Source organism: Erinaceus europaeus, chromosome 18 (genome assembly GCF_950295315.1).
Source record: "Erinaceus europaeus chromosome 18, mEriEur2.1, whole genome shotgun sequence".
NCBI classification, from domain to species: Eukaryota; Metazoa; Chordata; class Mammalia; order Eulipotyphla; family Erinaceidae; genus Erinaceus; species Erinaceus europaeus.
Genome location: NC_080179.1, coordinates 70,638,544 through 70,654,737, shown reverse-complemented (window position 1 = coordinate 70,654,737; position 16,194 = coordinate 70,638,544). Strand labels below are relative to the sequence as shown.

Here is a 16,194-nt window from a genome sequence, read left to right as displayed (position 1 = left end):
TTTGCCTCACTGCTCCATGCTTTAGTTTCTCCTGTGTTCTTAAAACCTACTGCTTTTCCACACAAGGTGGCATGAGTAACCACTTTCTGGTGTAAGCACTCTCTGAGTCATAAAACACCCATATTCAATATTTCATCTGTTTAAAATGAGACTAAGGGGGCTGGGTGGTGACGCAGTGGGTTAAGCACACGTGTCGGAAAGTGCAAGGACTGGCATAAAGATCCTGGTTTGAGCCCCCGGCTCCCCACCTGCAGGGGAGTCACTTCACAAGCGGTGAAGCAGGTCTGCAGGTGTCTATCTTTCTCTCCCCCTCTCTGTCTTCCCCTCCTCTCTCCATTTCTCTCTGTCCTATCCAACAACGATGACAGACAATAATAATAACTACAACAATGTTGATAAACAAGGGCAACAAAAGGGAAAAAATAAATTTAAAAAATGAGACTAAAACTTATCTATTGGTTTCCTTTCTAAGTCTGTTTTTTTTTGAGGGGTTGGTGGAGGTTTGGATGGGGAGCAACACATTAAAGGCTGTGGAGGGACCCACATTAGGATTACTAAGCACTAGTTATAGCCAAAGACCTCTAGAAGATCCTCAGAATTTACCAGGGAGAATTAAGTTCACACCCTTTGCTGTTCTTTCTTGCAGAATGTCTATAAAGATGACTTGAATTGGCTAAAAGGCATTGGCTGTTACGTTTGGGATACACCCCAGATCCTCCATGCTAAGAAATCATATGACCTTCAGAGTCAGGTGAGCCCACAATCCTTGGGAAGTCAGTTCACTCTCGGGTCAGTGGCTGGGCTGTGCATGTAAGCAGATGCTTAGCCCCCCGCCCCGTCCCCCCTGCAGGGACACTTCACAAGCTGTGAAGCAGGTCTACAGGTATCTTTCTTTCTTTCTCCCTCTTTATTCCCCCCTACCCTCTCAATTTCTCTGTCCTATTGAATAGGGGAAAATAAAAAAAAAAAGGTCTCCAGGAGCAGTGGATGCATAGTGCCAGCATCAAGCCCTGTTAATAACCCTGGAAGCAAATGAATAAATAATGAACAAAAGAGACCCTGCTTCCACAGTACAGGACCTAGGGTGACAGAGGCCAGTGAAATCCCTTCTAGTGGCCTGCTCACGCTTCTCAGTTTGTAATCGACTTAAGGCGTTAAACTCTTATAATGGAAAGTTAACTGGGAGGTGTTTCACAATGAACTAATTTCAGACATTCCTGCCTTCGATGATCGGGTTAACTTGCAATGAGTAGAATGAAAAGGAACAGGTGGTGGTGCACCGGACTGAGAGCTCACATCGCAGTACACAAGGATGTAGGCTCAAGCGCCCAGTCCCCACCTGCATGAGCAAAGCTTCACGAGTGAAGGCTTCACGAGTGGTGAAGCAGTGCTGCAGGTGTCTCCTTCTCTCTCTCCCTTTCTATCTCTCTCTTCCTTCTTGATTTCTCTGTCTCTATCCAGTAAATAAATATAAAATAAACATTTAGAATGCATACTTTGACCATCAATAGGGAGAAAGAATGAAAAGGAAAGAAGATAAAAAAAAAGAAGGGAGGGAGGGTAGGGAGGAGAAAGGGAAAAAAAAAAAAAAAAAAAAGACAGATGCTTGAAAAATTCCCCAGCAGAAAGTCAGGTCTGATAGGGCAGACTAATAGAATGTTTAACTTGAGGAGTTTCCTGTCAGGAGTAAAATCTAGATATGGGAAAGACAAAATAAAGAGGGGCACCCAACAGTGATTCAGACCCCATTCCTAGACAGGAGAAACTATTGTATATAACAGCAATACAGCCTGCAGGATCCTAAAACAATAGCCTCTTTATTAGAACTAAGGCAGAAATCCAGAAATAAAAGCGAGAACAATAGCTTTTTGTTCCAAATGTAACAGAATCTCAGAAATAAAGGCATATCCAAGCTGGCCCAAGCTGCTAAGCTGGCAGACAGACCTGTATTTTGCCATTTCTGTGACATTTGCTTTTCTTCACAGATACAATACACAGCAGCAGGTAAGGAAAACCTGCAAAATTATAATCTGGTCACAGACACGCCGCTTTATGTGACTGCTCTGCAAAGTGGCATCAATGCCAGTGAGGTGGGTCTGCCTCGTACTGTTCTCCCAGGACGAACTTTTATTGTCTTTATGTAACCCGATGCAGGCAAAGGAATAAATAACCCATCTTGTATTGTCTGTAGGTTAAATATAAAGAAAATTATCATCAGATCAAGGACAAATATACAACAGTTCTAGAAACAGTGGATCATGAGAGAACCAAGAAGCTGAAGAATCTCTATAGCAGCGTGAGTTGCTTTTCCCCCTTATATTTCAACTACCTTTTATCTCTTAGAAGTAACAGAGGCTAAGAATAGACACCCAAGGGTAGTCTCAGAATTGCTAACCATAACGCTGTGAGAGTGTAGTAGTTTGGGTGGTGATTGTTGTCATCTACGGTCTTAACAGAATCTACTCAAAATAACATTTTCAGCGAGTCAGGCGGCAGCGCAGCAGGTTAAGCGCATGCGCACGTGACGCAAAGCAGAAGGACGGGCGCCAGGACCGGCTAAAGGATCCCGGTTCGAGCCCCCGGCTCCCCACCTGCAGGGGAGTCGCTTCACAGACAGTGGAGCCGCTTCACAGACAGTGGAGCAGGTCTGCAGGTGTCTGTCTTTCTCTCCCCCTCTCTGTCTTCCCCTCCTCTCGCCATTTCTCTCTGTCCTATCCAACAACAATGACAGACAACAATAATAACCACAACAATAAAACAACAAGGGCAACCAAAGGGAATAAATAAATAAATATAAAAATTTAAAAGAATTCTAAAAAATAACACTTTCAGTATTACATATTCATTATTTTCTTCCCTAATGCCATTAAGATAGCCTTGCTATGTGTTTTCAGTGTAACTGGTGCTTTTTTTGGTTATCACTTGTGCTCCACTGCAGACCCCTCTTTCCATTCTGGTTTACTCTGTTTTAATTTATGGAAGGGTGAATTTGTCGCTGGCATATAATTCCGGGGTTTTTGGCAAATGTATATAATCATGTATTCACCATCACAGTGAAGATATAGAAAAAGTTCTTTATGACCTCAACTTAGTTTTTCTCCGCCCAAAAAAGGTCATATGCTTTGTTTTGAGGTTTTGACAGTTATGAATAAAACTGCTATGTGCATTGGTGTGTGTGTGTGTGTGTATAAATAAATTCTAGGAGTGAAAACATTTTTGAACTTCCACCTGCTTCAGAAAAGTAGAGAGCAAGCAGATTTCTTTAATTGTCATTTAAAAATAAATAAATATTTTAATTGTTAATATTTTCACCTTCCAGGAATTCCTATTTATGGGGACTGAATGTGGCGTTTTAAAAAGCCCTCATACCTGTTACGCTATGATAATTACTATGCTAGGAAACAAGATAACAGTCTATCAAATGATGGTTGTGATACAAGCCAGCTATTTATTCCTAAGTACTTGGCTCTTGCTGAATGAGGCGATTAGGTATATGTGTTAGAGAGTGCTGGAGGACAGATAGAGAACGTCCACTCCCCTGTGACAACCAGACTGCATTTTTTCTTTTTTTCTTAATGGCAAATTTTTAAAAATTTTTTAAAATAATTTATTTCGTTATTGGGGAATTAATGTTTTACATTCAACAGTAAATACAATAGTTTGTACATGCATAACATTCCCCAGATTCCCATTTAACAATACAACCCACACTATGTCATTCATCATCTTTCATGGACCTGTATTCTCCCCACCCACCCACCCACCCCAGAGTCTTTTACTTTGGTGTAATACTCCAATTCCATTTCAGGTTCGACTTGTGTTTTCTTTTCTAATCTTGTTTTTCAACTTCGGCCTGAGAGTGAGATCATCCCATATTCATCCTTCTGTTTCTGACTTATTTCACTCAACATGATTTTTTTCAAGGTCCATCCAAGATCGGCTGAAAACTGTGAAGTCACCATTTTTTACAGCTGAGTAGTATTCCATTGTGTATATAGACCACAACTTGCTCAGCCACTCATCTGTTGTTGGACACCTCGGTTGCTTCCAGGTTTTGGCTATTACAAATTGTGCTGCCAAGAACATATGTGTACACAGATCCTTTTGTTACGCTATGATAATTACTATGCTAGGAAACAAGATAACAGTCTATCAAATGATGGTTGTGATACAAGCCAGCTATTTGTTCCTAAGTACTTGGCTCTTGCTGAATGAGGCGATTGGGTATATGTGTTAGAGAGTGCTGGAGGACAGATAGAGAACGTCCACTCCCCTGTGACAACCAGACTGCATTTTTCTATATTCACAAGAAGATTGTTTTCACCTCTCCAGAACCTGTACAAGGAGGCCTGGGATAAAGTGAAAGCAACGAGTTACGTTCTGCCTTCTAGCAGTATGTCTCTGATGCATGCCAAGAACAAGAAGCACCTGGCCAGCACCGTAAGTCTGTCAAGTGCAGATGTGACAGCCTTGAATTTTTCTGACTGAACCATATTTTGTCTGGAAGTATTCCTGGCACTTCCATACGGTGAACCAGCAAATGAGTGCAGGTCACTGGGGGATCACCAAATCTGTGTGCTCATTTCTTCCTCTTAAAGGGCTCCAAAGTCCAGCAAGAGTCGCAAACACAAGAAGGACATCAGTGTGACTTTTGGGGTTACTTGCTTGTAAATGGAACTGATAGAGACATAATGAACAACTAAGGGGTTGGGCCCACCTGTGCAGTTGAAAAAAATCCATGAATAGGGAGTCGGGCAGTAGCGCAGCAGGTTAAGCACAGGTGGTGCCAAGTGCAGGATCCCGGTTCGAGCCCCGGCTCCCCACCTGCAGGGGAGTCAGTCGTTTCACAAGTGGTGAAGCAGGTCTGCAGGTGTCTATCTTTCTCTGCCTTCCCCTCCTCTCTCCATTTCTCTCTGTCCTACCCGACATCAATAGCAACAACAATAATGACCACAACAGTAAAACAACAAGGGCAACAAAAGGGAATCAATAAATATTTTAAAAAAGAAAATGAAAAAAAGAAAGATCTGTGAATAACTTTTAGTTGGCCCTTACAGATGGACTCCATAGTATTCTGGAGATACTAAACCAAGGCTACAAGTCAGTCACACAAATAGCAGTTCTTCACAGTACAATCTCTTATTTTAGGCAGGAGAGAGTATAGTGAGAAGACACAATCTATGAGATAGACTCTTTATAAATAGAAGTAGAGGTTGGTGAGGTGACTTACCTGGGAGTGCACCTGCTTTGCCAGGCTCGAACCCCCACCCCTGTTACCACATGGGAATTCTCTAGCACTGGAGGAAGCTTCAGTGCCTTGGCATCTTGGCTCTCTGTCTCTGTCTGTTTTATTTTTATTTTTTATATGTTATTTATTTATTATTGGTTGAGACAGAGAAAAACTGAAAGGAGAGTGAGATAGAGAAGGAAAGATAAGAGAGACACCTGCAGCCCTGTTTCACCACTCATAAAGCTTTTCCCCTGCAGGTGGGGGCCAGGGGCTTGAACGAGGGTCCTTGCACACTGTAATGTGTGCACTTAACCAGGTGCGACACCACGTGGCCCCTCGTCTCGATCTTTATCTGAAAAAGCTGACTTGGAGCAGTGCCACCCTAACAATGGCAAAATATATCTGTGTGTAAATATACATATGACAATAACATACCACATTACGTGGGCTTTGGGAATTCTAGTCACTGCACCACCTCTTGGCTCACAAAGGTTATTATTTTTTTTAACAGACTATAGAAATGATCCCAGAAAGTAGACTTTCACAAAGGTATTAAAAATAAATAAAAACCATGTTGAAACTGAATTCAAGGATTATGTCTCTTAAACATCAAGCTGTAGTTAATAGAAATAGAAATTCCTAAGTATACCCCCCTCCCCCAAACCCAGGGCACATTTAAATTGGGGTTTTGTGTGTGTGTGTGTGTGTGTGTGTTTGTTTGTTTGCTTTTTACTTTTGGTTAAGAAAAAGCCATTACTACAATAGAGGTCATTGTAATTATATAGTCTTAAAATGAATGCAGCAGAAACTCTAGTATTGATTTAGGAATTAACATTTTATAAAGAGCTAAAATTTTTATAGCTGTCTGCAGTTTACAAAGTGTTTTGGGGGGCTAGGTTGTGATGCACCTGGTTGAGCACACATGTTACAATACGCAAGGGCCTGGGTTCCAGCCCCCAGCCCCCACCTGCAGGGGGAAAACTTTGCAAGTGGTAAAGCAGTGTTACAGGTGTTTCTCTATCTCTCTCCCTGTCTATCACCCCCTTCCCTCTCAATTTCTGGCTGTCCCTATCCAAATAAATAAATAAATAAAGATAATAAAACTTTTTTAAAAAGTGTTTTCAGAGGCAGTCGAGTGGTAGCGCAGCAGGTTAAGCACACGTGGCACAAAGCGCAAGGACCGGCACAAGGATCCCGGTTCGAGCCCCCCGGTTCTAGCCCCCAGCTCCCCACCTGCAGGGGAGTCGCTTCACAGGTGGTGAAGCAGGTCTGCAGGTGTCTATCTTTCTCTCCCCCTCTGCCTTCCCCTCCTCTCTCTTTCTCTCTGTCCTATCTAACAACGACATTGATAACAATAATAACTACAACAACAATAAAAAAGACAAGGGCAACAAAAAGGAAAATAAATAAATAAATTTTTTTTTAAGTGTTTTCAGATACAGTTCAGCTTAAACCTCAGGATTGTGCTGTGTCTGTGACAGGTTTGGGGCTATAGTTCTGCCTCTGCACAGATGAGGAAAGAACCTGTGACCATGAGTGGACCGCATCTTAGAGTGTGTGAGGGTGGGTGGATGGGATGGGGGAAGACTGTCTTCATAGGATCTCTTCCCATGAAGTCTCACTTCCTTTTAAGCAGGATAGATCCACTCCTCTCCCAAACTGCGTTTTCTCTCTTTATACCCTCTACAGATCAAATATCGGGAAGAATACGAAAAGTTCAAAGCTCTCTACACTTTACCAAAGAGCGTGGATGACGACCCCAATACTGCACGATGCCTCAGGGTCGGCAAATTGAACATTGATGTAAGTCAGCCCAGAGGCGGTGCCTCAGGGTCAGGTCAAGTCAAACGACTGTGTGCTGCGGATCAGAATGTTTGCCGTTAAGCAGAGCATGGGGTTCAGATGTGCGGTGAAGCTAAGTATGATTTCAGCACTTCCTGACTGCTCCCTCCCCTGCTCCTGTGAACCTATGGAGAGTGCCAGAAAGTTCCAGCCCCAGTCTTCCTTCAGCTGACTGCTCGAAGCTGGCTACCTTGATTTCTCTACTGCCTGAGAGAGGCATACACTACCCTGCCCAGCTCCCTGGTTCACCGACCTGGAAATAAAAGAAAAAAATGTGTGGGGGTGGGGATTAATGGATTACAGTCATCTGTAAATACAGTTGTTGACACGTGTAAGATTTCTCAGTTTTCTGAAAAACACTCTCGCCCCCAGCATAGGTCCACCTCCACCATCATGCACCGGGACTTGAAAATCCTCCCCACAAAGTTCTTTGCTTTGGTGCAATACACCGAACCCAATCTAAGTTCTGCTTTGTGTTTCCCCTTCTGTTCTGATTTCTCAACTTTTGCCTGTGTGTGAGATCACACCATATTCACCCTTCTCTTTCTGGCTTATTTCACTGAACATGATTCTTTCCAAGCTCCTTCCAAGTTGAGGTGACAAAGGTGAAGTCACCATTTTTAGTAGCTGCGTAGTATTCCATTGTGTATAAAGACCTTAACTTTCTCAGCCACTCATCTCTTGTTGGATGCCTGGATTGCTTCCAGGTTTTGGCTATTACAAATTGCGTTGTGAACATAGGTGTGCAGGGTGTATAATAACATGTGCATCCAACCAGGTGCGCCACCACCTGGCCCAGGGTGTGTTTGACTCCTTAAGATCTATCCCCAGAAGAGGAACTGCAGGGTCATAGAGTAGACCCATTCTGAGCCTTCTGAGAGTTTGCCAGACTGCTCTCCATAGGAGTTGGACCAACTGACATTCCCACCAGCAGTGCAGGAGGGTTCCTTTGTCCCCACAACCTCTCCAGCATCTGTTGTTACTGACCTTTCTGATGTGTGATATTCTCACAGGAGAGAAGTGGTATCTTGTTTTTATGTGCATTGCTGTGACTGGAGAAATTTTTTCATATGTCTGTTGACCCTTTGAATCTCTTCTGTGGTGAATATTCTGTTTATATTCTCTCCTCATTTTAGGAAGTTTTCTTTTTCTTTGTCGTTTTTTCTTTCTTTTTTCTTTTCTTTTTTTTTTTTTTTTTTTGCTGAGTTTGGTGAGTTCTTTATATATTTTGGCTATTAGCCTTTAGTCTGATGTCTGACATGTAAAGATATTCTCCCAGGAGGCTGAGTGGTAGCAGAGCGGGTTAAGCGCATATGGCACAAAGCACAAGGACTGGCGTAAGGATCCTGGTTCCAGCCCCTGGCTCCCCACTGCTGGTCCCTGTTTGGGCACCAGATGCTGGGCTAGCTTCGCTGGTGGGAGACAGACGACCAGGGACTCATGGCTGATCTGGGAAGCAGTGCAATGTTTATTGAGAAAAGAATCTGCAATTATAGTTTCCAGGAAGGAAGTGGTAGGGTGGAAAACAGGGTGTGACTAGGAGAGGGGGTGGAGCGGAAGAAGAGAGTGCAAACCAGTGGGATTAAACCAGTGCCCTACAGGCAGGGCGGATCTCAGGTAAAACGGTGATTATGTAAATAGACCACAGCATTAAGCAATGCAAGCAAAACTAACGTGATGATCAAAACAAGGGGTCTTAGAAGCAGAATTAGAAGTAGACCAACACCCCACCTGCAGGGGAGTCACCTCACAAGTGGTGAAGGTGTCTGTCTTTCTCCCTCTCTGTCTTCCCCTCTTCTCTCCATTTCTCTCTGTCCTATCCAACAACAATGACAGCTATGACAACAATAACAACTACAACAAGGGCAACAAAATGGGGAAAATAGCCTCCAGGAGCAGTGGGTTTGCCCCAGTGATAACCCTGGAGGCAAAAAAAAAAATTTTCCTATTCTGACCTGGAATTTTTTCAGCATATTTTCATTAATAATTTAATAATGATTGACAAGATTGTGGGATAAGACTGGTACAATTCCATACAGTTCCCACCACCAGAGTTCCATGTCCCATGCCCTCCATTGAAAGCTTCTTTATTCTTTATCCCTTGGGAAGTAAGGACCAAAATTCTTCTTTTTTTGGGGAGAGGGCCTCCAGGGTTATTGCTAGGCTTGGTACCATCACTAGGAATCCACTGCTCCTGGAGGTCATTTTTCCCATTTTGCTGTCCTTGTTGTTGCCTTCATTGTGTGGTTGTTGTTATAGCTATTGTTGTTGTTGGATAGGACAGAGAGAAATGGAGAGAGGAGGGGAAGACAGAGAGGGGGAGAGAAAGATAGACACCTATGGACCTGCTTCACAGCTTGTGAAGTGACCCCTCTGCAGATGGGGAGCCGGGGAGCCAGGGGCTCGAACTGGGATCCTTATGTGGTCGGCACTTTGCACCATGTGCGCTTAACCTTCTGCACTACCCGCCCACCCCTGGACCAAAATTCTTTATAGGGTGCAGAGGGTGGGAGGTGTGGCTTCTCTAATTGCCTCTCCACTCTGACCTGGAATTTGTAACCTCACAGCGTCTGTACAGGTCAGTTTATGAAAAGAACAAGATGAAAATCCACATCGTGCCTGACATGGTGGAGATGGTGACTGCCAAGGACTCTCAGAAGAAAGTCAGTGAGATTGACTACCGCCTGCACCTCCATGAGTGGATATGCCACCCTGACTTGAAAATCAACGATCACGTCCGGAGAGTCACAGATCAGATAAGTGATGTAAGTCTGCTGTTCACACACACACCACCACCACTACCCTTCTTTGGTCCTGTGTGCTCAGACTGAGAAGTAGACTCACCTGCTTCCTCAGATGAGTCTTTTTCCAGGATCACCATCTTACTTAGCTGTGGGGCTGACTGTATTTCAGAGCTGTCCCTGGAAGCAAGACTGTGTGCTGATGTTTCCATGGCCCCACTGGCCTTATTCCACAAGTGGTGTCTTTTGTCTTTCTGTCCTAGACAGCCATCTTTATGAACCCAGAGGTGCCCATCTGTGTTTTCAGTGGCAAAGTTATGGCCCGTTGGGTTTTCCTGATCCTCTCCTTCTGTTCTGACCCTCTAGATTGTGTACAAGGATGACCTCAACTGGCTGAAAGGCATTGGCTGCTATGTCTGGGACACTCCTGAAATTCTCCATGCCAAGCATGCCTACGACCTGCGCAATGATGTGAGTCAGTCGGCCTTTTGTTTTCACTATGTGTATTTCCTCTTTAACATAACCTAGACTTATGGGGCAAGTGTGTGAGGTTTGGAGATTGGCATCGCCCAGTTGTGACTTCAGTGGTGTTGAGGATGGCTGAACTGCAGGAAAATGGTAAGAAAGAGGGAGCAGCTATTTCTTGGGAGTGCATATGGCATTCCCGTTACACAATGAGGTCAAGAGGTGCTGATGCCTCTGATGGAGAAAGACCTCCTGGCAATCCTCTTTGCCTTTGGGGGCTATTTCTGTTTTATTGTGTTGCCATCAGTGTTGTCACTGGGGCTTGATATAAATCCACTGCTCCTGGTGGCTATTTCTTTTTCCTTCCTTCCTTCCTTCCTTCCTTCCCTCCTTCCCTCCTTTCTTCCTTCCTTTCTCCCCTTCACTCTTTCTTTCTGATAGGACAGAGAGAAGTTGAGAGGGGAGGGGATGGAAGAGAAGGTGAGAGAAAAGCAGAAATCTGCAGTACTACGTCATCACTTGTGAAGCTTCTCCACTGCGGGCGGAGACCGAGGACTTGAATCTGGGTCCTTGGACATTGTTACATGTGTGCCTGACCCCTATTTGTTGAAACAGAATTTCCTAGTTAAACCAATCCTACCAAGATTTTAGTAAGAAAGCACAAATATTCCAAAAAAAGAAGTTGCCAAGTCTTTTAGAAGACTTCAGAAACTTCATAGGACTGTGAGCTTTTATTACATTGATCGTCTTAAAATTCACATGCACCCTGATGTGTTGAATAAGTGCTAGTCAATATAAATGTCTTAAGTCAAAGCAAACAAAACAAAACTACCAAAGGAAGCTGGCAAGATAGCTCACGTGAGAAGAGTCCCAGTTTGTCATGCCTATGAGCCAGTTCAAGCCCAGTCCCCACCGCACTGGAGGAAGTTGCAGTGCTGTGGTATCTGGCGCTCTCTGCCACCTTTTTCTTCCTATCTGAAAGAGTCAACGTGGAGTAGTGAAACACACACACCAAAAGAAAAAAAAAACTTTATAAAAACTTGCATTTTGGGGGGAGAGGGCTTGGCGGTAGTGCACCGGGTTAAGTGCACGTAGTGCAAAGCTCAGGGATCCCGGTTCAAGCCCTCGGCTCCCCACCTGCAAGGGGTTCGCTTTGCAAGTAGTGAAGCAGGTCTGCAGATGTCTATCTTTCCCCTTCTCTGTCTTCCCCTTATCTTTTAATTTCTCTCTGTCTTATTCAACAACAACAGCAGGAGTAACAACAACAACAATGGAAAAAAGATGGCTACCAGGAGCAATAGATACATAGTGCCGGCACTGAGTCCCAGTGATAACTCTGGAGGAACAAACAAACAAAACTTGCAGTTTCTCGTAAATGAGTGCTCTGACACAGGCTTATTGCTCTTTCTCTCCACAGATTAAGTATAAAGCTCATGTGCAGAAAACAAGGAATGACTACAAGTTGGTCATGGATACCCCGGTGTATGTTCAGGCTGTCAAAAGTGGGAAACAGCTAAGTGACGTAAGTGTGACCGGGAAATCACTGTAAACAGTAACACAGGCTGGGTTTTCTCTCAGGCAGAGTGACAAAACCCAGAGACTGGACTGGCAATGCCCAGCATTTTCTAAGGAAGAAACAAACCAGAGTGGGTACCACAGAAAGTGCTTGAGCATCTGCTTCTGTTTCCCAAAATCTGATGTGTTTAAGTATTTCCCTGGGATGAAGCTGTAAAGCTCTGAACTTGATATTTAGAGCTCCCAGATCTTCTAGAGTTCCTTTGTTATCACTGTGTCAAGCACAACAGTTTAATAAGAGAGACCTGTGTGGAAGTTGGGCTGTAGCGCAGCGGGTTAAGCGCACATGGCACAAAGTGCAAGGACCAGCGAAAAGATCCCGGTTCGAGCCCCCGGCTCCCCACCTGCAGGGGAGTAGCTTCACGGGTGGTGAAGCAGGTCTGCAGGTGTCTGTCTTTCTCTCCCTCTCTCTGTCTTCCCCTCCTCTCTCCACTTCTCTCTGTCCTATCCAACAACAACGACATCAATAACAACAACAATAATAACTACAACAATAAAGCAACAAGGGCAACAAAAAGAAATAAATAAATATTTTAAAGAGAGAGAGAGATGTGTTTCCACTGGCTTTGTTTCTTGCTGACAATACTGCGGCAGTCCCAGTCATGCCCCTTCCACTCCCTGCATGCAGGCCGTCTACCACCATGACTATGTGCACAGTGTCAGAGGCAAAGTGGCTCCGACAGCGAAAACTCTGGATCTGGACCGGGCGCTCCACGCATACAAGCTGCAGAGTGAGGTGAGTAGGGAGCAGGCAGCCCACTGCTGGCAGGGAGTCAGGACACACTTCTGGGGGAGTGGGGAGCGTGGCTTGGGGATCCTTCTGACCCCATCTTGTGAATTGAAAATGCTGCTCTGTGCACAAGAGTGGAAAAGCCAGTAGACCAGCTTGCCTCCGTTCTTGGCTGATAGGAGCCTCCTCTCAAGCAGTCAGAGCTGCGGCGTCCATTCCTGAAGCAGAGTTTGCAAGCTGCTAAGAAGCAGATGAGTGGCTCTGGAGGTGGTGCGGTGGCTAGAGCGCTACACTCACAAGTACAGGCTTCTGAATTCAGCCGCTGGCATCACATAGGCAGAATATTTTCTGGCGCTCTCTGTCATTCATAAGCGAATACATCTTTAAGAAAACGAGAGGAGAGAGAGAGCGAGCGAGAGAGAGCTAGTTTGGCATCCTGTTTTCAAAAAGTTTAAAATCAGGGAGTTGGGCTGTAGCACAGCGGGTTAAGTGCAGGTGGCACAAAGCACAAGAACTGGCGTAAGGATCCTGGTTCGAGCCCCTGGCTCCCCACCTGCAGGGGAGTCGCTTCACAGGCGGTGAAGCAGGTCTGCAGGTGTCTGTCTTTCTCTCTCTCCCTCTCTCTCCCCCTCTGTCTTCCCCTCCTCTCAGTTTCTTTCTGTCCCATCCAACAACAACAGCAATCACAACAATAATAATAATAACAACAACGATAAACAAGGGCAACAAAAGGGGAAAAAAATAGTCTCCAGGAGCAGTGGTTTCATGGTGCAGGCACTGAGCCCCCAGCGATAACCCTGGAGGCAAAAAAAAAAAAAAAAAAAAAAAACCAGTAGGTTGACTAGTCCGGCTCATCATCTGACTCTTAGCATTTAACTTCTTCCTGAAATCAACTCCCTGAGCATTAAGTATGTTAATTATCTGATCAAAAACCCTTAAGGTGGGAGGCGGGTGGTGGCGCAGCGAGTTAAGCGCATGAGGCACAAAGCACAAGTACTGGCGTAAGGATCCTGGTTCGAGCCCCTGGCTCCCCACCTGCAGGGGAGTTGCTTCATAGGTGGTGAAGCAGGTCTGCAGGTGTCTGTCTTTCTCTCCCCTTCTCTGTCTTCCCCTCCTCTCTCCATTTCTCTCTGTCCTATCCAACAGCAACAACATCAATAACCACAACAAGGTCAGCAAAAGGGAAAATAAATATTTTTAAAAAATTTAAAAGAAAAAAAAAACCTTAAGGTGATCTTTGTGTGGCATCCTCTGTGCATCTCAGGAATTTGCTGTTGATATCATTTTAACCCCCTTTCTCGCTCTGACAGAATCTGTACCGAGGACCTGGCTTGCGCTCCCTGCCCACTGGGTACCGGCTGCCTGTCGACACCCCTCACTTCAAGCACACCAAGAACAATCGTTACATGAGCAGCTATGTAAGTAGTGTCCTTGGCTGGGGTGAGGGAGCCAGTGTTCCCTGATATCCCATCCTCAGCCCCCCAACCACACTATGAGATTCCAACTGCAACAGCGATGAAAGCAGAGGAGAGGAGACACCTCATTTTCCAGCGGGGTCTGCGGAATGGCCATGCTCCTCCAATCTGTTAAAAGATAGGACATTCATGAGCTCACAGTCCCATGAGTCAGTCACCTTGGCTCTGGACTCAGGGCAGCTACAGTGTCTCTGTTTCTATTGCCCTAAGCACAGAAGTATCCCAAATTCTCCCAAGTCATAGACTGGAAGTGCAACTTCTTTATGCACTACCGATGTGTGGGATCTTCCTAGTGCAATGTTTCATCCCAGAATGATGTCACCGTGTGTTCCTTTGAAAAGGAAAGACTTCTCGGTAGACAGTTCTGGTCCTTGCCTCACCACTTAGTCTCCTTTCAGAGGTGCCCTTTTCGAAGATATCCCAGAAGACAGAGAGGCTCTCACTACCTAGAGCTTGCCTGGGTCTTAGCTCTGACGCTAATTTCCCCAGTCTTCAAAAGTGCCAGGTCAAGCAAGACCAGACGCATTTGCCCCTCAGGCTATACCCACAAACCTGCTGTCAGATGAAGAATAAGATTTTTCCTCTGTGTTGCTCTTCAGAGTGCTGAGAATCAAACCTGACAGTCAGACAGAACCTAGTAAGAAGTGACTCAATCATTTGATTTCCCAAGAAGAATCACCAATTTAGTAATCTAACATGTCGTTGTTAAAATCGATCTGTAAAACCATTTGTTGGTCTTAAAAATAGTCTTATTTCTTCTTTGCGTTTTCTAATTTCCTAGGTATATTAAGGTTAAAAATAGAGGTCTTCTAGGGGAGTCGGGCTGTAGCGCAGCGGGTTAAGTGCAGGGCAGCGGGTTAAGCGCAGGTGGCGCAAAGCACAAGGACCGGCATAAGGATCCCGGTTTGAACCCCGGCTCCCCACCTGCAGGGGAGTCGCTTCACAGGCGGTGAAGCAGGTCTGCAGGTGTCTGTCTTTCTCTCCCCCTCTCTGTCTTCCCTTCCTCTCTCTGTTTCTCTCTGTCCTATCCAACAACGACGACAACAATAATAATAACTACAATAAAACAACAAGGGCAACAAAAGGGAATAAATAATAAATAAATAAATAAAATAAAATATTTAAAAAAAATAGAGGTCTTCTTGTATTTTGCTTGCCCGCCTATAAACAGATTTCATCAAGGCACCATTAAACTTTATTCCTTTCTGGGCCTCGTTTTAAGTCAGCCAATAAACTTTGGATTACTATCAAAGTTCTGTCACTGATGTACACTTAGTGCTTAAAGAGTAATTTCTCAAATCAAGATGCTCTTCTGTATTTGGGAAATGTGATGCTGTTCTTTGTTTACAAATCATTGATCTCACTGCCTTTCGTTTTTGTAGTTCAAGTACAAAGAAGTTTATGAACACATCAAGGCAAATGGGTATACACTTGGCCCCAATGATGTTCCATTTGTCAATGTCCGGAGGATCAATAAAGTGACTAGTGAGGTACTGTGAATTCTGACTCTGAGGGGGAAACAGTGACTACAGTGACTTGCAAAGTCCACAACATTTCTTGAAATGCATGAATAGTGCATATTTTTCTTTCTTTTCTTCTTTTTTATAAATCAAAGCACTGCTCAGCTCTGGCTATGGTGTGAGGGGAATTGAACCTGGGATTTTGGAGCCCCTCAAGACATGAGAGTCTCTCTGAATAACCATTATGCTCTCTACCCTCTCCACCTGAGTCGCATATTTTCCGAGTATAGATGTATGTGTGTGTCAGCCAGAATTAAGAAGTCCCTTGTTGTTGTCATTTTAATGCTGGTTTCCCCTAACAAGAGCTTCTCATCTTTGTAAATGCCACTGCAGAGACTGGGACCCATTATAATGCAAATCAACTTCATTTTAGTCTGGAGCATGACCCTGGTTCTCTGCAGGAGCCATTTTCTCTTTGGATATTGGATCCCACTCTCCAGTCATCTGTAGAAATTGAAGATCTTGGGGATTGGGCCGTAGTGCAGTGGGTTAAGTGCATGTGGCACAAAGCGCAAGGACCGGCGTGAGGATCCCGGTTCGAGCCCCCGGCTCCCCACCTGCAGGGGAGTCGCTTCACAGGCGGTGAAGCAGGTCTGCAGGTGTCTATCTTTCTCTC

At 44.7% G+C, this 16,194-nt stretch overlaps 1 protein-coding gene across 20 annotated transcripts in view; it reads left to right on the top strand.

The window, feature by feature from the left end:
* NEB (nebulin) overlaps positions 1-16,194 on the top strand; it is a 286,668-nt gene that overhangs the window by 189,924 nt on the left and 80,550 nt on the right. For all 20 annotated transcript variants that reach the window (XM_060178132.1, XM_060178128.1, XM_060178131.1 and 17 more), the window contains 11 exons: positions 647-751; positions 1,986-2,090; positions 2,192-2,296; positions 4,333-4,440; positions 6,920-7,033; positions 9,640-9,837; positions 10,180-10,284; positions 11,696-11,800; positions 12,482-12,589; positions 13,894-14,001; positions 15,441-15,548. In XM_060178132.1, coding sequence (XP_060034115.1) covers positions 647-751; positions 1,986-2,090; positions 2,192-2,296; positions 4,333-4,440; positions 6,920-7,033; positions 9,640-9,837; positions 10,180-10,284; positions 11,696-11,800; positions 12,482-12,589; positions 13,894-14,001; positions 15,441-15,548 — 1,269 coding nt within the window. The remainder of the gene's footprint in view (positions 1-646; positions 752-1,985; positions 2,091-2,191; positions 2,297-4,332; positions 4,441-6,919; positions 7,034-9,639; positions 9,838-10,179; positions 10,285-11,695; positions 11,801-12,481; positions 12,590-13,893; positions 14,002-15,440; positions 15,549-16,194) is intronic.